Source organism: Apodemus sylvaticus, chromosome 1 (genome assembly GCF_947179515.1).
Source record: "Apodemus sylvaticus chromosome 1, mApoSyl1.1, whole genome shotgun sequence".
NCBI lineage: Eukaryota > Metazoa > Chordata > Mammalia > Rodentia > Muridae > Apodemus > Apodemus sylvaticus.
Genome location: NC_067472.1, coordinates 117,037,037 through 117,058,939, shown reverse-complemented (window position 1 = coordinate 117,058,939; position 21,903 = coordinate 117,037,037). Strand labels below are relative to the sequence as shown.

The 21,903-nt window shown below is 42.7% G+C and overlaps 1 protein-coding gene across 1 annotated transcript in view; it reads right to left on the bottom strand.

Annotated features, from left to right (window-relative positions):
- Positions 1-21,903, bottom strand: part of Tmem135 (transmembrane protein 135) — a 212,116-nt gene that overhangs the window by 177,346 nt on the left and 12,867 nt on the right. Inside the window, exon 2 of the mRNA XM_052159103.1 lies at positions 2,283-2,410. Coding sequence (XP_052015063.1) covers positions 2,283-2,410 — 128 coding nt within the window. The remainder of the gene's footprint in view (positions 1-2,282; positions 2,411-21,903) is intronic.

The following is a 21,903-nucleotide window of genomic DNA, read 5'->3' as shown; positions in this document are numbered from 1 at the left end:
TGTAATTTTTGCATGAAATTCCTAGTTGATCATTTTAGCAAACAGAACTTTCTCTTCTCCACTAGCCCTCTATCCAAATACCCCATAGTACCCCAAACACAAACACACCAGTCCCAGACCAGACTCCTATCTCTCTGCCAGAACCAGGCAGGACTCAAAAGTAAATTTTCAGAAAAACAACAGTTTCTCCAAGCATTGCCTGTGTTCCTTTTGATACAGTAGTTCTGGGATGCTGTTTGGCTTGGAAATGTTTTGGTTTTTTGACACAGTTTTTCTGTGTATTCCATTCCAGCCTTTAGCTAGCCTTGGCCAAGGCGTCCTCTGCCTCCTCTCCTGAGTGTAGTGTGTGCCACCCACCTGACTCACAAGGGAAGAGGTATGTTAAAAAGGATTCCATCTATGCTCTACCGCCCTCATGTTTCCTTCCAGTGCTCACTAATAGGTTATATGTTTAGCTTTATGTGGAAACTATTTCTTATCTACTACCATTTGTTACCTGAAAGTAGGGATCTGCAAAGTACTGAAAGTATTAAAAATGGCTTAACTGCTTTTGTTTCCAAATAAATTTAGAGACATGCAATATTTGTTTTTGAGAAGGGAGATCTTATTTTATAATTCTGGCTGACCTGGAACTCACTTACACAGTTCAGGCGGCCTCAAATTCCTCAACTACCTGAGTGCTGCTATTAAAGCCATGCACTACCACACCCTGCCTCAGATGTTTATCTTTCAAAACAGTTATGCATATATATGGAGGGTGTGGGAATAAGACAGGACAAAAATCTGAGAAATAATCTTTTTGGAACAAGACAGTATCAAGAATCTGAAAAATTATCTTTTTAATTGAAGTTTTGGCTTATTAAACTGCCATGAACACTCAATTTAAGCATTTATGAGATATTAAAATCCTTTTGCTTAAAGCCTATAGGTAGGTTTTCCTTACAGGATCTACCAAGTTATTGAATATAAGCTCTGAGGGAAGGGGTCTTAGGAAGACAGCTCCAGAGAAGACACCAACAGCTTCTCTCTATTGGATATACTCCACTTCCACTGTTTGACCAGACAGTGCACAGAAGAGTGTGCTGTAATAGCGGCCTCCAGGGCAGTCGTGCCATGCTGAGCTCACAGGCTCAAGCTCCTTCCTTACACAGATGTCCAAGTCAATTTAAAGGAGCAATCTTCTTGGTAGCATGAAACCCTGCTGGCTCCTGCCTCCATTATGGGTCATTTATAAATACTAGTGCTCCAAGGAAAAAAATCTATGAGTTTGTAAATTATATGCTTAATTCTAACTAAAATATACAAAATGAGCATAGAGAACACAAGGTTGAGGGTAAGATGAAATGGCTTCTAAGAAGACAGATACAAACATGTGCTTCCCACAGCAGGGAGGAGTTGCTGAGAGCAGCCCTCAAAGGACTGAGCCTCCACCAGTCAGCCCGCACAGCAGGCAGCACAGGCAGGGAGAGCACCCCTGAGTCATTGCCCAGGAGGAGGTGACAGCAGGGGCTTATTTAGGATGTCCAGCCCTGTGTCTGCTCTGGCCCCAACCTCACATGACCGTTGCCTTGAATACTGGGCCAGAATTACTAAATTCTGCTTCTGATGAGAAATCATGACCAACAATTTCAAAACTACAGCAGGCTTCAGAAAATGATTGATATATTGAAGAGTTTTTGTTGCATAATCATGCCAACAATTTGAAATTTACATCATAAGGCCAAGACCTAAGGCTTCTGACTTTACAGATTTTCTTGTAGGTAAATGTCACTTCACAGATTAATGTGGAAAGAAAGAGAGTAACCTGAAAACAATTATGCCAATAGATCTTTCTTTCTGTAGGGTTTGAATGATAAACCCCATAGGTTCATATATTTTAATATTTGGTTCCTGGTTGGAGGAATGTTTAGGAAAAGCTCGGAGGAGTGGCCTTAGAGGAGGATGGTGTCACTGCGGTGGGCTCTGAGGGTTAAAAGCCCACAGGAAGACTACTGCCCCCTGTTCCCCTCTCCCTCTCTCCCACTCTCCCTTCTGTTCTCCCTCCTTCTCTCCCTCCCTCTTCTTTCTCACCCTCTCTCCAACACCTTGTGGATCAGAATAAGGATATATGCTCTGGGCTACTGTCCCAGCACCATGCTTGCTGCCACCATGTTCCAGGACATACTGGTCATGGACTCGGCCGCTGACATGCATGCAAGCCCACGGGCTTTCTTAAAACTAAGACAGTTTCCATTTCAACAAAGCAAATTCGTTAACATGTCTGGGTGACTTTGAGTACCAACCTTAAAACACAGAAGAAAGTAATATATAAGGCCCCATTAGCGGTCAGGAAGGAAGCTGACTGGAGGATCTCAGGAAGCAGCTTGTACAGGTAATACTCCAGCTTCCGCTTCCGGAGAACAGCGGCAATCTGGAAAGAAGGCTTTGTTATTTAAGCTAACCAACTATCTCCACTTACATCCAGTCTTACATGGAAGCTACTAAATAAACCATACGGTAAAGACTAAAGTAAAAACCTATGCCATTTGCCTATATCCTCTGTACAAAGTTTTAGAACAAAAAAAGCTTGCATTCACTTAAGTTAAAAAATAGTGACAGCTCTTCCAGCGGCAGCGGCGGCAGTGCAGCAGTAGCTGGTCCAGCTGAAGGGCCATCAGCAGTGGAGCCAGGGCGACACAGGGACCAGTTAGGCCCTGCGCCCACGACCACTGACCTTCGCTGACCAGCCGGGCGGCAAGCAGCTGCAGTTGTGCTGCGCCTTTCCTGCACGGAGGCCACTTCAGAACTCGGCCTCCCACCAGTCAGGAGAGGTGTATCCATTTTGGTTCCGGACTCCGGGGATCGGACAGACTGAGGTACACAAACATAATCCGAGGCCAACACCGCGGTGGTCTGAGCCTGACGGGCATTGGCCTGCACCCAGGCCCTGGGCTGGTCGGGGGCCATCGGGGTGCCAACCCAGTCAGGGGGTTTTTTGCCCAGGCCTGCGCGCGCGCCCCCGCCATTTTGCCTGCAGGACGACAGAGAGCTCTGGCGGGCAGACCTGTAACAGGCATAGCCTGAGGCTAACAAAGCAAGGGTCTAGGCCCCAAAAGGCACAGGACTGACCCCAAGGACTGGGCGGCTTGGTGGGCCATCTGTGAGTCAACCCGCCCAGGGGATTGTTAGCACAGCAGACTCTCCCAGCGCTTTCAGGGAGCTCTGGCCGCACGCCCACCATCCTAGTCACCTGGCAGACCCAATTAACAGTCATAGCCCTAGGGGAACTTTGCTCGGACCTTGGCCTCCCAGGCTTTTGCCTGGACTCAGGGACTGGGCGGCCAGGCTAACCTTGTGTGTGACAGCCCGGATGGCCGATCGGCTGCCCAGCGGAGTGAGCGGAACACAGGGGAGATCACAGCAGCATACACCATCGGCACTCCCTGGGGGTGCACACAGGCTCCATCTGGTCCACAGACACAATCTGGGGCAAGGCCTCAGGCGGAAGCCTACTCCCTCCGCTTCCGGATCCAGATCAGCCTGGGCGGCAGCACCACATCTCCAAGTCCTGCAAGTGGCTAGCTGGGCTTCCGGGAGGCCAGCCGGGAGAAGTCAGTGAGCTCCAGTGAATCCAGCGGGCCCCAGCGGGAGCCTTCGGGTGCTTGCTTTGGGATCTGAACAGCCTGGGCAGCAGCACCCTGTCTACAAGCAGTGCAGGAGGTAAGCTGTGCACCAGAGGCCAACTGGGAAGGGGCAGCTTACACTGGTGAGTCCAGCACTGACAAGACAAACTAACACCAGTGAGAACTAGATGGCAAAAGGCAAACGCAGGAACGTCACTAACAGAAATCAAGGCAATATGGCAACATCTGAACCCAATTCTCCTCTACCAACATGTCCTGGATACCCCATCACACCAGTAAAACAAGATTTGGAATTAAAATCACTGGTCATGATGCTGGTACAGGAACACATGAAGGACATACTTAAAGAAATTCAAGAGAAAATGGATCAAAAGTTAGAAGCCCTTGCAAGGGAAACACAAAAATCATTGAAAGAAATCCAGGAGAATACAAAAGCCAACAAGGAGGAAATGCAAAAAACACTTAAAGAAATACAGGAGAACTTTGGTCAACAGGCTGAGGTCATGAAAGACGAAACACAAAAATCTCTTAAAGAAATACAGGAAAACTTTGGTCAACAGGCTGAGGTCATGAAAAAGGAAACACAAAAATCTCTCAAAGAGTTCCAGGAAAACACAAACATGCAAGTGAAGGAGCTAAGCAAAACCATCCAGAATCTAAAATCAGAAGTAGACACAACTAAGAAAACTCAAAGGGAGACAACTTTGGAGATAGAAAGCCTTGGGAAGAAATCGGGGGACAGAGATGCAAATATCAACAACAGAATACAAGAGATAGAAGAAAGAATCTCAGATGCTGAAGATTCCATAGAAACCATGGACTCAACAGTTAAAGAAAATGCAAAATGCAAAAAACTTGTAACCCAAAATATCCAGGAAATCCAGGACACAATGAGAAGACCAAACCTAAGGATTATAGGCATAGATGAGAGCGAAGATTTATAGCTTAAAGGGCCAGCAAATATCTTCAACAAAATTATGGAAGAAAACTTCCCTAACCTAAAGAGAGAGATGCCCATGAATATACAAGAAGCCTACAGAACTCCAAACAGACTGGACCGGAACAGAAATACCTCCCGTCACATAATAATCAAAACACCAACTGTTCTAAACAAAGAAAGAATATTAAAGGCAGTAAGAGAAAAAGGCCAAGTAACATATAAAGGAAGACCTATCAGAATCACAGCAGACTTTTCACCTGAGACTATGAAGGCTAGAAGGTCCTGGGCAGATCTCATGCAGACTCTAAGAGAACACAAATGCCAACCAAAACTACTATATCCAGCAAAACTCTCAATCACCATAGATGGAGAAACTAAGATATTTCATGACAAAACCAAGTTTACCCAATATCTATCCACAAACCCGGCCCTAAAAAGGATAATAGGAGGACAACACCAATACAAGGAGGGAAACTTCACCCTGGAAAAAGCAAGATAGTAAACTTTCATCAAACCCAAAAGAAGATAAGCATTCAAATTTAAAAAATAACGTCAAAAATGATAGGAAGTAACAATCACTATTCCTTAATATCTCTTAACATCAATGGACTTAATGCCCCAATAAAAAGACACAGACTAACTGACTGGATACGTAAACAGGACCCTACATTTTGCTGCTTACAGGAAACACACCTCAGGGTCAAAGACAAACACTACCTTAGAGTAAAAGGCTGGAAGACAATTTTACAAGCAAATGGTCTCAGGAAACAAGCTGGAGTAGCCATTTTAATATCAGATAAAATTGACTTTCAACCCAAAGTCATCAAAAGGGACCCTGAGGGACACTTCTTGCTGGTCAATGGAAAAATACAAAAAGAAGAACTGTCAATCCTGAACATCTATGCCCCAAATGCAAGGGCACCCTCTTTCGTAAAAGGAACTTTATTAAAACTAAAAGCACACATTGCACCTAACACAATAATTGTGGGTGACTTCAACACTGCACTTTCCTCAATGGACCGATCAGGAAAACAAAAACTAAACAGGGACACAATGAAACTAATTGAAGCTTTGGACCAATTATATTTAACAGATATATATAGAACATTCCATCCTAAAACAAAAGAATATACCTTTTTCTCAGCACCTCATGGTACCTTCTCCAAAATCGACCATATAATTGGTCACAAGACAGACCTCAACAAATATAAGAAGATAGAACTAATCCCATGCCTCCTATCTGATCACTATGGAGTAAAAGTGGTCTTCAATAGCAACAGAAACAACAGAAAACCCACATACACGTGGAAACTGAACAATACTCTACTCAATGATATCTTGGTCAAGGAAGAAATACAGAAAGAAATTAAAGACTTTTTAGAACATAATGAAAATGAAAACACAACATACCCAAATCTATGGGACACAATGAAAGCAGTGCTAAGAGGAAAACTCATAGCCCTGAGTGCCTCCAAAAAGAAAATGGAGAGAGCATACATTACCAGCTTAATGACACACCTGAAAGCCCTAGAACAAAAAGAAGCTATTTCGCCCAGGAGGAGTAGAAGGCAGGAAATCATCAAACTCAGGGCCGAAATCAATCAAGTAGAAACAAAGAGAACCATACAAAAAAATCAACAAAACCAGGAGCTGGTTCTTTGAGAAAATCAACAAGATAGATAAACCGTTAGCCAGAGTGACCAAAGGGCACAGAGAAAGTATCCAAATTAACAAACTTAGAAATGAAAAGGGAGATATAACAACGGAAACTGAGGAAATCCAAAAAATCATCAGATCCTACTACAAGAGCCTGTACTCAACACAACTGGAGAATCTGGAGGAAATGGACAATTTCCTTGACAGATACCAAATACCAAAATTAAATCAGGACCAACTAGACCATCTAAACAGTCCCATAATGCCTAAAGAAATAGGAGGAGTCATAGAAAGTCTTCCAACCAAAAAAAGCACAGGACCAGATGGCTTCAGTGCAGAATTTTACCAGACCTTCAAAGAAGAGTTAACACCAATACTCTTCAAACTATTCCACAAAATAGAAACAGAAGGAACACTACCCAATTCCTTCTACGAAGCCACAATTACGCTGATACCAAAGCCACAAAAAGATCCAACAAAGAAAGAGAACTTCAGACCAATTTCCCTTATGAACATAGATGCAAAAATACTCAATAAAATTCTTGCCAACCGAATCCAAGAACACATCAAAACGATCATCCACCATGATCAAGTAGGCTTTATCCCAGGAATGCAGGGTTGGTTCAACATACGGAAATCCATCAATACAATCCACTACATAAACAAACTCAAAGAACAAAACCACATGGTCATTTCATTGGATGCTGAAAAAGCATTTGACAAAATTCAGCATCCCTTCATGCTTAAAGTCTTGGAGAGAACAGGAATTCAAGGCCCATACCTAAACATAGTAAAAGCAATATACAGCAAACCGGTAGCCAGCATCAAACTAAATGGACAGAAACTTGAAGCAATCCCACTGAAATCAGGGACCAGACAAGGCTGCCCCCTTTCTCCTTATCTTTTCAATATTGTACTTGAGGTACTAGCTCGGGCAATTCGACAACATAAGGAGGTCAAAGGGATACAAATTGGAAAGGAGGAAGTCAAACTATCATTATTTGCAGACGACATGATCGTCTACCTAAGTGACCCAAAGAACTCCACTAGAGAGCTCCTACAGCTGATAAACAACTTCAGCAAAGTGGCAGGTTATAAAATCAACTCAAGCAAATCAGTGGCCTTCCTATACTCAAAGGATAAGCAGGCTGAGAAAGAAATTAGGGAAATGACCCCCTTCACAATAGCCACAAACAGTATAAAGTATCTTGGGGTGACTCTTACCAAACATGTGAAAGATCTGTATGACAAGAACTTCAAGACTCTGAAGAAGGAAATGGAAGAAGACCTCAAAAAATGGGAAAACCTCCCATGCTCATGGATCGGTAGAATCAATGTAGTTAAAATGGCCATTTTGCCTAAAGCACTATACAGATTCAATGCAATACCCATCAAAATCCCAACTCAATTCTTCACAGAGTTAGAAAGAGCAATTATCAAATTCATCTGGAACAACAAAAAACCCAGGATAGCTAAAACTATTCTCAGCAACAAAAGAAAATCTGGGGGAATCAGTATCCCTGACCTCAAGCAATACTACAGAGCAATAGTGTTAAAAACTGCATGGTATTGGTACAGTGACAGGCAGGAGGATCAATGGAACAGGATTGAAGATCCAGAAATGAACCCACACACCTATGGCCACTTGATCCTCCACAAAGAGGCTGAAAACATCCAATGGAAAAAAGATAGCCTTTTCAACAAATGGTGCTGGTTCAACTGGAGGTCAGCATGCAGAAGAATGCGAATTGATCCATCCTTGTCTCCTTGTACTAAGATCACATCCAAATGGATCAAGGACCTCCACATAAAGCCAGACACTCTGAAGCTAATAGAAAAGAAACTGGGGAAGACCCTTGAGGACATCGGTACAGGGAGAAAGTTTCTGAACAGAACACCAATAAGAGCAAGAATTGACAAATGGGACCTCATAAGGTTACAGAGTTTCTGTAAGGCAAAGGACACCATCAAGAGGACAGATCGGCAACCAACAAATTGGGAAAAGATCTTCACCAATCCTACATCAGATAGAGGGCTAATATCCAATATATATAAAGAACTCAAGAAGTTAGACTCCAGAAAACCGAGCAACCCTATTAAAAAATGGGGTACAGAGTTAAACAAAGAATTCTCACCTGAAGAACTTCGGATGGCAGAGAAGCATCTTAAAAAATGCTCAACTTCATTAGTCATTAGGGAAATGCAAATCAAAACAACCCTAAGATTTCATCTTACACCAGTCAGAATGGCTAAGATTAAAAATTCAGGAGACAGCAGGTGTTGGAGAGGGTGTGGAGAAAGAGGAACACTCCTCCACTGCTGGTGGGGTTGCAAATTGGTACAACCACTCTGGAAATCAGTCTGGCGGTTCCCCCGAAAACTGGGCACCTCACTTCCAGAAGATCCTGCTATACCACTCCTGGGCATATATCCAGAGGATTCCCCACCATGTAATAAGGATACATGCTCTACTATGTTCATAGCAGCCCTATTTATAATTGCCAGATGCTGGAAAGAACCCAGGTATCCCTCAACAGAAGAGTGGATGCAAAAAATGTGGTATATCTACACAATGGAGTACTATTCAGCCATTAGAAACAATGAATTCATGAAATTCTTAGGCAAATGGATGGAGCTAGAGAACATCATACTAAGTGAGGTAACCCAGACTCAAAAGGTGAATCATGGTATGCACTCACTAATAAGTGGTTATTAACCTAGAAAACTGGAATACCCAAAACATAATCTACACATCAAATGAGATACAAGAAGAAAGGAGGAGTGGCCCCTGGTTCTGGAAAGACTCAGTGAAACAGTATTCGGCAAAACCAGAACGGGGAAGTGGGAAGGGGTGGGAGGGAGGACAGGGGAAGAGAAGGGACTATCGGGGAGTGGGGGGGCTAGAAAAGGGGAAATCATTTGAAATGTAAATAAATTATATCGAATAAAAAAAAAAGGAAAAAAAATAGTGACAGCATGGAAGAGTTAGCTCCAAGGCAGGCACATGTTAAGATCATCATCAGCACCACTACCATCATCAACACCTCTACCACCACTATCTCATGGGCACATGACAGGTGAGCTTCAAGGTAGGAATGTGTAATAAAAATAAAATTAACAATACAAATAATCACAAAAATAATTACAACATGGATCACAAGACAAGTCAGCCCCAAGGTACATGCAAAGCCGTAAACGCAGTTTTCAAATGAAAAATTTACTTTCAAAAAGAAAAGGTAAATTGCAATCTAAATAAATCCCACACTACAAGAAGGTGCCACTAACCCTTGCCAACCCAGCCTACTATCTCAGGGAAGCTCAGGTCTGACACCAAAGGCTAAGCAATGGTTCAGAGATTCAGACAGCAGCTGTGAGGGCTGAGGGGAGGCACGTAACACGTTAAGGACCTCTGGTAGTCTAGAGCCCTGAAAAAAAAATGAGTGCTGGGCCACAAGCTGGCTCGAGGGATGGAGGTGCTTGCTTCCAAGCCTTGTGCTTGGCGTTCTATCCCAGAACCCAAGTGGGAGAAAGAGAACCTACTCCTACAAGGTGTCCTCCAGTGGTGACAGGGCAAGGCCCCAAATGCCCTGACATTTAAAAATAAGAGAGTAATTTTAAATATTAACTTCTATGTTTTAAATTGAAAACTTATGGGTTTGTTTCTTTGTTTGTTTGATTTGGTTTTGGTTAAAAACCTGTTAGGCTTGGTTTTGATTAGCCTTGAATTTAAAGGGATGACTTCTAGATTAAATCAAAACCACCAAAACCCTGGCATAGTGAGATGATATAAAAATAAAGATATGAATCTACTCAACCAGTGCACTAGTAATGCTACAGGGGATAAAGGAAAAGATAACCGTATGTTCATGATAGGGACTGACGTACAGAAGGTGATTCCATGTGGGCCCTTGAACGCACAGGGCCGTGGGGAGAGGGAACTCATTGTCCACCATTAGGAAACAGTGCAGAGGAACAAAGGTTAGAACAGCAAGATTAGGGAGTTAGTGGGGAGGGGGAAGAGAGGAAGGCACTGGGGAGACAGGAATGTTGACAGCCTCTCTATTCATCCCCTATCTTTCTAGAAATAACAGTTCCTGAAGCTGGAGGCCAGCAAGGCCAGGGACCTCTGATAAGGTCTTTTTTCACCCACAAGGCCTCTGAAACTGACCATCTCTCCTATTTCAACCCCACTGCCATCCATATGAAGAAATAATAAAAAAGGAAGCCCAGTCCTGTCTTTAAGGCATATGACAGTCTCGATGGGGGTAGAGGTAAGTAACAAACCATAAGACACAGCAGTGTGGTAATCCTACACCCGAGAGAGAAGGTGCTGCTAATGAATACAGGGATGAGAGAAACTACTCAATGCTGGTGGAGAAAATATTAGTCAGCCTCTGGGCACTAAGACAAGGCACCTCTGGGAAACAGCTTACTAGAAGACAAGAGTGTGGAGCTCATAGTTCCAAAGGTCTCTCTCTGCCCAAGGGCCCGCTCTGTAGCGTTTGTGTGGGGTAAGGCAATCAGAGCAGGAACACGTGGCAGCCAAAAAGGGAGGGGGAGAAACAAAATGGGCAAAGGTCCCAATATTCCCTTCAATGGCCCCCAATGGCCTGACTTCCTTCCATGTTGCCCACCATTAAGCCTGCCTCTATCTCCCAGTAGCACTACAGTCAGGGAACACATGTCTTCAACACATGGGCCTTTATGGACATTCAAATTCCAAGCTACTGTTCAAGCCATGTTCATGAATTACATGCCCACTGCACATAGTGTGAAATGGAGATCCAACACAACTCTTTACACACTTCAACAGAGACCTCTGTAAACAAACACAGACTTCTGTAACTTACACAAAAAGCAAAGGAAGTGGAATTGCTATAAATAAAAATTTTTAAAATGCTAGCTCCCAGGTCGACTGAGCAATACTGACGATGCAAACACATGAAGAGAACAAAATACAGAACCAGGATGTCCGTCCAAATACATCAAGTTTTTGATAAAGACACTAAAACAATTAGACGCAAAGGGAAGAAATCAGACAGTGCCATCTAAGTTAGTAAGGGCCATCCACAAGTTAGGAAGAAGAGAAGGAATATTAAGCTAGGTTTCACATTTTGTACAAAAAGTAATTCAAAATGGATCACAGACATTATATAACATAGAGAACTACAAAACTTTTGGAGGAGAGTAGGGAAATTTTAAGACAGTGGAGCAAAGCAAAGAGTTTTCAGACTTGACACTAACAGTCAAAGGAACATTTGATAAATCAGACTTCATTTCTTAGTAAAAGACCTATCAGGAAAACAACAGATATGCTACAGAATAAGAGAAAACAGAAAGCATGTATCTAATTAAAGTGTGTGTGTGTGCGTGTGTGTGTGTGTGTGTGTGTAAACCTTAAAGGCAACAGTTAAAACAATCCAATTAAAATAAAGGTAGGAAGAGATATTTTCCAAATAGAATATATAAATACCAAATAAATTAGTAGGAAAATGTTAATTAAAATTACAATGAGCTATCACTATGCAAGCATTAGAATGGCTAAAATGAAAACTAATGTCAGGGCTGGGGAGACGGCTCAAAGTGCTCTCTGTGCAAGCATGAGGTCATGAGCTCAGACCCCAGCATCCAGGCTTTTTAAAAAACACGGGGCACCAGCATTGTGCATCTGTAACCTGAGCCCTGAAAGGCAGAGATGGGTACATTTCTCTGGGTCCCTCGCCAGCCAGTCAAACTGAAAATGGAGTTTTGAGTTCAATCAGAGGTACTGTCTCAAAGAAGTAAGATGGAGAGGTGACAGTAAGACACCTGACACTGACCTGAAACTACACATGCATATGCACTAAGAGCGCTTGTGTTCCTTCCCCCCTCACTCTCTCTCTCTCTCTCTCTCTCTCACACACACACACACACACACACACACAGTGCACACACAGTGCACATACCTTACAAATACACACAACACACAATGACAATATCAAATGCTGGCAAAGATTCAGACAACCCAGGTACTCACTTGTCACCAGTAGAGACAGGGTAGGATTAAGATGTCCTACAGGACAGTTTGTTGAGAAACTAATCAAGCCATTGCCATTAGAGCAATAACTGTTACCCCGGGTGTGTATCTATCACTAAGAAATGAAAAGTTAGGCTAACATGACACTTGTATACAGCTTTGCTCATAATTATCAAATTATAAACCAGATGTTCTTCAAATGGTGCATGATTTAACAAACTGAGACACGTCTACAGAATAAGGACTACCTAGAAATAATTTTTTAAAGGCACAAAAAAAGAATAAAGAAAAAAATACTGCTCTCCGTCTTGGTCAGAGAAGCTTCTTACTGCAGAGGGTTCCGGATAATGCAGGGCTCAGGAACTGCTCCAAGTGTGGAGAGAACAGAACTGTGGACATAGTCAGCGCAGCTGAACAGCCACAAAGTGCAAGCCCCTCCGGCCCACAAAGCTTCTAGAAATATCATGCAAGAGGGAGTGGAATGAACACGAGTCAGAAGGTGGAGAAGAGTGCTGGGAAAGGCTGGCCTCTGCGCACAGCACCGTGTCACACACACAAGCTCACAGCAGCTAGGAGTGCTTGCCTGCACAAGACCGCCACAAGATCAAGAGCTTTACAAAGCCCAGCACGGAGAAGGAAGGGGCTGCTGAGGTCCTGCCCTTGATCTTTTTTAAAATATAAATCAAGAAATATTAAGAAGTTAATTAAGTAATACTGTAAGCTCTTTTTTCCTCTGCAAAAAAAAAAAAAATGGCGTTTTTTAAAGTGATACTAGAAACATCAGACATGACCAGATATAGATAAAATTAACAAAATTCACACACTACACACAAAAAGTGCTCTAGGGTGGACCTCAGACCTAAGATATAAAAACACAAAATATTAAAGCATCTAAAACATAAGCAAACACCTCTGTGAACACTGACAAGCTTATGTCAAGGTGCAGTGACAGCCTGAGTGAGTTCATGAAGAGCTGGTGTGGACCAAGCCAAACCGCTCAGTGCAGACAGAGGAGAGACAAAACTGGAAGGCCAGGTCACAACTGCAAAGTTCCCGCAGACCTTTAAGTAGGTCTTAGTATAGCCGTGGCTTCTCAAGGGGTAGGCACTAGACACACACCCTTCCATGGCCTCAAAGTCCCTGTCCACAGCACACTCATCACTTAACATCCACTAAGGCCATATGCACTTCACTTTATGCATTTATTTTCCCTTGTTATTCATTCAGGATTTCCCCATGTGATGAGTGTCATATATTTTCCATAGAGCTAGCAATACCAGCACTGACATTGCAGCCTTTGACCATGGACAACGGCAAATCTAATTGGCTCTCAAAGGGGCCTACCATAGCATTAGACTCATTAGTAACAAGCCGTAAATTAGCATTCACTTTTAGCCCACAGGTTGGGCATTGAAAATAACTCCATTTCTAGATGTAAACAAATATAGTTTCTTTGGAAAAATAAAATAGTTTACAGTAACAGATTTTGTGTTGTATCTATTCTTAATCACTTTTAAATAAGGATTTCTTTAAAGCAAGATCTCAAAGCAACTCTACACTACTAACACACAGGGCCAGTCTGATTTGTAGGAGTCATCCTTCCTGTACAGTATAAGATTAATGCTACCCCCATCCCTGTCCCTATCCCCTCCTTCCTAATGACACCAACAGCATCCCCTTGCTTTGACAACCACAACAATCTGCAGACATCACCAGATATCCCTTCGGAAATAACACAGCCCCCTATTGAGAACTTTAAAGAAAATAGCAAGTGCTATTGAATATTACTGTATCTTAAATGCCCTCCAAGCACCCAGGTTACTGTTTCAATCACCAGCCTGTGGTACATTTGGGCAAAGTGGAAACATTAAAAGATGAGAACCAGTCAGAGGCCTTAGGCCACTGAGGGCTGATTTTGAGTGGAATGTAAGATACAGTCCCCTCCAATCTCCTCTGCTTCCTATTGTCACCAGATAAGAGTCCTCTGACACACCAACCACCATCATGTATTTGCTGCCTAATTAGAGACTCAGAATCGACAGAGCCAAGCAAGCCAGGCACTGAAACCCCCAAAACCATGAAACAGAAGACACCTGCCTCTTTTTAAGCTGATTATCTGGGTGTTTGAGGATGGAGATACACAGAAAACTGCCATCCTGAAAGTTGAAAACTCCAACTGTCGGGTTGGAGCTGTGTGCATGCCTAGATAACACTAGTAGGATCATGGAGTTGGTTCACTGAGGAAATATAGATACAACAAGCACAGAAGGCTGTAAGCCAAGAAAAGGAGGTGCTTCTGGGGGCACAGAAGGAGGAACTTCTGGGGGCACAGAAGGAGGTGCTTTTGGGGGCACAGAAGGAGGAGCTTCTGGGGGCACAGAAGAAGGTGCTTCCGGGGACACAGAAAGCACACAGTAAACTGAGAGCTACATAGAGAGCAATGGTTGTGCAGATGAAGTTTCAGATAAGAATGAAAATTCCACCAGAAATTACTAAATGCCAACTTTTTACACAGCAAAAAGAAAAAAGAAATGGGATTGCTCATGCCTGAGACTTTGTGGAGAACTGAGTTTAGAGATGATACACTAGATTACCAGAAAATGTCAAGGCTGTGCAGCATTTCAAGAACTGGGAACATAAAAGCACAGAAGAATACTCTTGGGGGGGTGGGGGGGTGGGGGGGTGGGGTGTGTGTGTGTGTGTGTGTGTGTGTGTGTGTGTGTGTGTGTGCTGCATGTGTTTTAATTGCACCAAACTGGGTGCAGCTGCTAAGGAGACTGAAATACTAAAAGAAGCTGTAAGGACTACAGCATGGAGAGAGGTAAAGAGAAAGGGTGCTGCATGTGTTTTAATTGCACCAAACTGGGTGCAGCTGCTAAGGAGACTGAAATACTAAAAGAAGCTGTAAGGACTACAGCATGGAGAGAGGTAAAGAGAAAGGGTGTCTGGGAGCAGCGAAAAGAACAACTCAAAGTCAAATTATGGACCCAAGCTGACCACCAGTGTTCTGCGTAATACAGCTTTCCAGCCTGCTTCTCTCTATGCTCCGCTTTCTCTTTGTAGATCTCTCTGGCCATGCCCTGCTTGCCTGTGAGTATGTGTGTCTCTGTGTGTCTGTCTGTCTGTCTGTCTGTCTGTGTATTTGTCTCTGTGTCTGTCCTCCAAGCAGTTCTCTCATTTTATCCTAAATAATTCAATGACTAGCTCATATCCTACAGATATGGCTAGGTAAGTCCAGGCTTTTACATATCAAACCAGCAATTTACAACAATTCTTAAGAGAAGCAAGCATACATCTTTCCCTTAACATTGCAAAAGAGTTCAGAGATCTGTCTGCCTTTGTTAAGCACAAATGATAAACTAGTTAGGTGAGACCTTGCTCTGAAATTACCATTTCTACCACACTGGGGCCTAATCTCACTCTGTCCTAGGCTGACCCTGAACTCAGGAATCTGCCTGCCTTTGTATCTTTCTGACAAGCCAGTTCATAGTATAGTTGTCTTTGTTCCTTTAGATTCATGAAGCCCCTCAGAATTCATATTTCATCCTTATATTTTGATAGTTGAGAAAGTATATACATATGTATATACATACACAAATACATATACTTGAGAAAGAATATACAATCTAAATACTTGAGTTATATTATATAAATATATACAATTTATATATATATACATATATATATATATATATATATATATGTATATATATATATATATATTGAGTTCAATATATATTGAACTCAAGTATTTAGATCACTTTCCCATAGACTTAAGGGCTATCCTGGAGATCCCAGTGTTTACCATTTTGCTGGGATATTAGCCACACCTTCAGCTCCTGGACTCATGCTGTCTGTGATTATCATGAGTCATTAACGTTAACAGAAAGGACACTCCCCAGAAGAATGTAAAATATGTACATTATTATACAAAAAAAGCCTTATACCCACAGCAGTCATAGACACTCATTGACGCTCACACCAGGACCCTGTCCCAGGAGCAGAAACCATTTCACTCTGTCCCCACCAGGGCCACACAGGGCTTGACAGAAGCCAAGTAGGAGTTAGAGAGATGAATTAGCAGGTAAGGATACTGGCTAATCTTTCAATAGGCACAGCATCTATCCATACAGGTCACAATGATTGATAATCTAGATCCACAGCATCTGACACCAGCCAGCCTCTGTCTTCACAGAACTGCACACATGTGGTACCCAGACATACACAAAGGCCAAATCATTCATATGAATAGAATAAAAATAAATGTATTTTTTACATTTTTATAAAGAATCTAAGCACTTTGTATCCTGGAAAATAGGATGAAAACACCTTGAAAACTTCTCAGAAATAAGCAGGACACCACCCATGTCATCAAAGGCTCAAAGATGGACAAGAGTGAGTCCGTTTTAAGGACTTTTTGTTGAGAAGGGACCCAGAGCACAATGCTTGACCAGGACTGTCCATAATCTTTGTTCTTTCCAAATTAGCTAACTGGGACACTGTGGGGAGCCAGCCGGCACAGCAGCCAGTCTAAAATGGTGCCTGAGCTGGTTGCCAAGTCACATGACTCAGCAATGCTCCCCCACGTTCCCCTTTGAGAGTCACATATGCACCAGAGAAGTGCACATGCGCCCTTTGACATCATATCAGGCCACTCCCAGGCCATCATCTCGATCCTATCACGAGCCTCCACGTGGTGGTCGCTGATTGGTGCAGGCTGGGATATATAACTGAGGCAACGGGCTAGGATGAGGGGCTTCCTGAAGTAATGTTCCTGAATAAACTGCGTCGAGAAAAGTCTCCTGTGTCGTCTCCCTTATTCCGCTGGACAGATTTGGTAGCTACAAGTGGTGGCCCATACAGGGACCTCAGAACTCGTCGCAGTCAGGGCAGCTAGCTGGTAAATTCCCGGGTAAGTGGGACAAGTAAAAGTTCTCAGGTTAAGAGACAATAGGGTTCCAGGTTTGGACTATAACTCATTATGGGTAACATATCTTCTAGTAGATCTTTGCTTGCAGCGCTTAAGAGCCTGTTAGAAGCAAAAGGGTTAGAACTGAAAGAATCTACATTGCAGAAATTTCTTTGGGCTGTGGATGAAGTTGCTCCCTGGTTCGCTGTCTCAGGACATTTGACTCTCCCTAGCTCGGATAAGTTGGGAAAGGATATAGATTTTGCTAGGGAGCAAGGAATTGTACGTCCAGGTATGCAATCGATATGGAAGCTCGTTCGTTCTTGCCTTGTAGCTCGAGAAGGGGAGTGTGCAGCTGAGATTGAAAGAGGAAGTGCAGCTCTTGAGCGAGTGAAAGAGGAGCGTTCAGTAAAGTCAGAGAAGGGTGACAGCTCTGATAGTTCTGAGGATGGTGGGCTGGAAAAGTTAGTGGAGGAAATGGAGTCCGTGAAGCTGAAAGTCCAGCCCTTGGCCCCAGGACCACCTTGATGCTTCTAGGACAGGGCCAATTTGCCAATAACCAGACTGGATGGAGAAATGGGGCATAAAATAAAATAAAAAGAGTAAAAGACAAAAAACAGATTTTAGAAACATAGAAGAGAAAGAAAGAAGGAAAATAGATTCAAAACTTTCTTAGGAACAAGGGGAAACATGGAGACATCCTGTTTCCTCTATGGGCCCTACTGGAGATATTATTAGTACTGGTTACAAGTGATCTTTCCTCTCTATGTATTGTCTTTGGTGCACCAATTTGTCCACATGTGTCTGTCCTTGTTTCATTGTTTGAATGACTGTCCTATGTTTCATGTTGAAAAGAAAAAATGGTAAAAACGTTATTTCATGTTGAAAAGAAAAATTGGTAAAATCTTCATCTACTGGAGGTCCATCTCTTGATCCAGTCTCAGTTTACACAACAGAGGCTGATTTAAGCTGCCCTGCATTTAGCTAGGAGTCAAGCACAGCTAGAGAAAAGCTGCTTTTAAAAGGGCCAGCAGCTTCTCAAGTTCTAGGGCAAGTAGGCTGATGGTTATTTACAAAGTGCTTTTTCTCTTAAAATTGCAGCTAGAAAAAAAAAAAAGGTTTGGTTTAAATTTATAAGATTTATGTAGTTGCTTCATTTTTTGTTTCTGATTGGCCTTAAAGGTATAAGTATGTTTTGCATATCTTGATTATAGTGTATTGGCTTATAAGTTATTGGGCATGATTAAAAATTATTACATTAGTAACAAAAAAGTTAGTTTAAAACTGGTAACTCAGGGTTGGAGTTATATTAAACAACAACACATGGCATCACCCAACCCAGGAAAAACAGGCCTCTAAGATACTTCTAAATTGGCATAATATTTCTTACCAACTGAAGTTCAACCTACAACAGTGCTATGGCAATGTGCTCCCTTGTTGTGGGTACATCTTAGAATTTCTCCAGCTAAAACGTTGTCTCATTATCCTACGGCTGTTGCTCAGTTAGTGTTAATGGGAATTCAACAATGTTTGCAGTATTTTGGATCAAAGTCTGCGAGTCTAATTATCCCCTATTCCTCTCAACGATTTGAAGTACTTACAGCCACAGTTGATGATTGGGCTATAGTGTGCTGTATGTTTGGTGGTGCTATTGATAATCATTATCCCAAGGATCCATTGTTACAATTTGTTAAAGAACATCCCATAATATTTCCAAAAAGGACTTCCACCGTGCCTTTGAAAGATAGCACTGTAATATATACTGATGGCTCAAAGAAAGGAGCGGGAGCTTATATTCTTTCTGGCTCGCCACCAGTAGTTATTTCGTTCCCACCTGCATCGCCACAGGTAACTGAGCTGCAAATAGTAATGTGTGTCTTTGAATGGTTTCTTGATTCCTTCAATTTGATTTCTGATTCTTTATATGTTGTCAATATTTTAAAACATTTGGAGATTACTGGACAAATAAATTTGAAAAGTACTATTGGGGATTTATTGGTTCAATTACAAGCCATAATTTGGCAAAGAGATCATCCGTTTTTTGTACAACATATTAGAGCACATACTGGATTGCCAGAACCACTGGCTGAAGGTAATAATTTGGCAGATAGAGCCTCTTGCTCTATTTTGGGTTTTTTTAATTCCACCCCTTTTGATTGTGCTCAAAAGTTTCATTCCAATTTTCATGTAAATTCAAAGACGTTAATGGCTAAATTTAAGATCACTAGGGCAGAAGCCAGGGATATAGTAAAAAGTTGTACCTCCTGTGCCCCTTTACTTCCTCAAGCCTCTTTGGGTGTTAATCCACGAGGCTTGCGCCCTTTGCATGTTTGGCAGATGAATGTGACTCATATACCAGAATTCGGAAGATTAAGATTTGTGCATGTTTCTATAGATACTGCCTCTGGTGTAATTTTTGCCTCCCTCCATAGTGGAGAGGCTACTAAACATGTTATTGCTCATGGCCTGGAGGCTTGGAGTGCATGGGGTATGCCCAGCTCTCTAAAATCCGATAACGGTCCAGCATATACTTCTTCATCCTTTGTTGCCTTCTGCCAAGTTATGGGAATTTCCTTAGTACATGGCTTACCCTATAATCCTCAGGGTCAGGGTATCATCGAACGTGCCCATCACACGTTCAAAGAATGTCTTCTTAAACAAAAAGGGGAGATTAGCCAAGGCAGAACCCCTAAAGAACGTGTCTCTCTTGCTCTTCTGACTTTGAATTTTTTTCAATTGGATATACAAGCTGCTGAGCGTCATGCTTATCCTGATAACACTGAAAAGGGACAAGTGATGTGGAAGCATATTTTGACGGGCAAATGGCATGGCCCTGACCCTGTGTTAATCTCGGAGAGAGGGTCTGTTTGTGTCTTTCCACAGGATCAAGACAAACCACTGTGGATCCCTGAAAGATAGACGCGGGTAATCACCACACGACCTATTTCACAGTACAAGGAAGATGAAGCCATGGATACTGTTGGTGGGACTGCTCCCACTGATGCTTCCTGCCTTACCTTTTGATGGAGATATAGCTGTCTTTCAGGACCGAAGCCATGTCCCATCTGAAGGAGTGGGCGGGCATTGGGTCCCTAGCCACATGCCTGACTCTGATTAGCTTCCTCACGTTGAGGTGTCTGTGTAAAATGAGGACGAGACAGTCGAGATAACAAGCGCTAATGGTGCAAGCCTTCTCGGCTATCGAGGTGGGTCAATCCCCTCAAGTGTGGCTCGGCATGCTAGAGAAGTAGTCAGTGACAGGTAAGATCTTGTGGACGTGTTACCAACCTAAGACAGAGAGCAAACCAATGCTGTTTGTATCTTGATGACAGGTAAGGAACGTGTTGCACGGGACAACCTAAGTCAGGCATTCTCTCTGCCATTTTTATAAAATAAAGGAGGAAATGTGGGGAGTAGGCACGGCGGCCAGTCTAAAATGGTGCCTGGGCTGGTTGCCAAGTCACATGACTCAGCAATGCTCCCCCACGTTCCTCTTTGAGAGTCACATGCGCACCAGAGAAGTGCGCATGCGCCCTTTGACGTCATATCAGGCCACTCCCAGGCCATCATCTCGATCCTATCACGAGCCTCCACGTGGCGGTCGCTGATTGGTGCAGGCTGGGATATATAACTGGGGCAACGGGCTAGGATCAGGGGGCTTCCTGAAGTAACGTTCCTGAATAAACTGTGTCGAGAAGAGTCTCCCGTGTCGTCTCCCTTATTCCGCTGGACGGATTTGGTATCGACAAGACACACACACCAGATGCCAGATACAGAACTGAGATGTTAGGTTCAGCTGGGCTCCAAGCAGTCTTGCTTTGGTCTAATCCCTGTATTTTATTCTGGAATACTTCCTCTTTGGATTAGGAATGTTTACTCTGTGTCTCTTGGAAGAATACAACCTAGCTTTTACACTTTGTGGAAAAGTGTAAAAAGCCACAGCTGTGCCTTGAATCTCAGAGAAAACTTTGGACTTAGGACTTTTCAACAGTAGCAGAGTAGGAAAGATTGAAGGCACTCTCACACAGCCTGAATGCATTTAGCGCTGTGAGAAGGACATCAGCCATTGGGTACCAGGCCAGAATGAAATACTTTGCAACGTAAATGTCCCTCCAAAGACTCATGTTTATCTCTGAATGCCCTACTGAAGGTAGAAGACCCTTTCACAGATACATGAGGTAGATGCTGTTTATCCATGTTCTTGTTGACTAAAATGTCTTCGGAAGCATGTTAAGTGTATTTTCAATCCACACTTGACTGAATTACAAACACAGATCCACCAATAAAGAAGACCAAGTGTACACACACACACACACACACACACACACCACTTCTGCTCTTTAAAATCACTGACATATACATCTGAATTACTTCCAACATTCCTATATGGTTAAAAGGTTAAAATTTACAAGCTATAAAAGCCAGATTTAATTGACTCAAAAGAAAGTGACAAGCCAAGTAACATACATATTTACACATCTTTTTATAGTTTTCAAAGATTTCACTTACACAGTACTTGACAAGCATCTCACCTCAAGCCATGAAGTAGTGAAGGCGTGATTGCTCTATTTATATAGGTGGAAATCACACCATCACAGAGGAAAGAAGAAAAAAAAAAACCTCATATTATGTAAAACGTAATAGTAAATGCATCACAAGGCACAGCCTCATCAGATAAAGACAATCACCTTATTGTTTAAAAACAAATAAGGACCGAAGAGATGGCTCCTAAGTCACCAAGCTTGGTGACCCAAGTTCA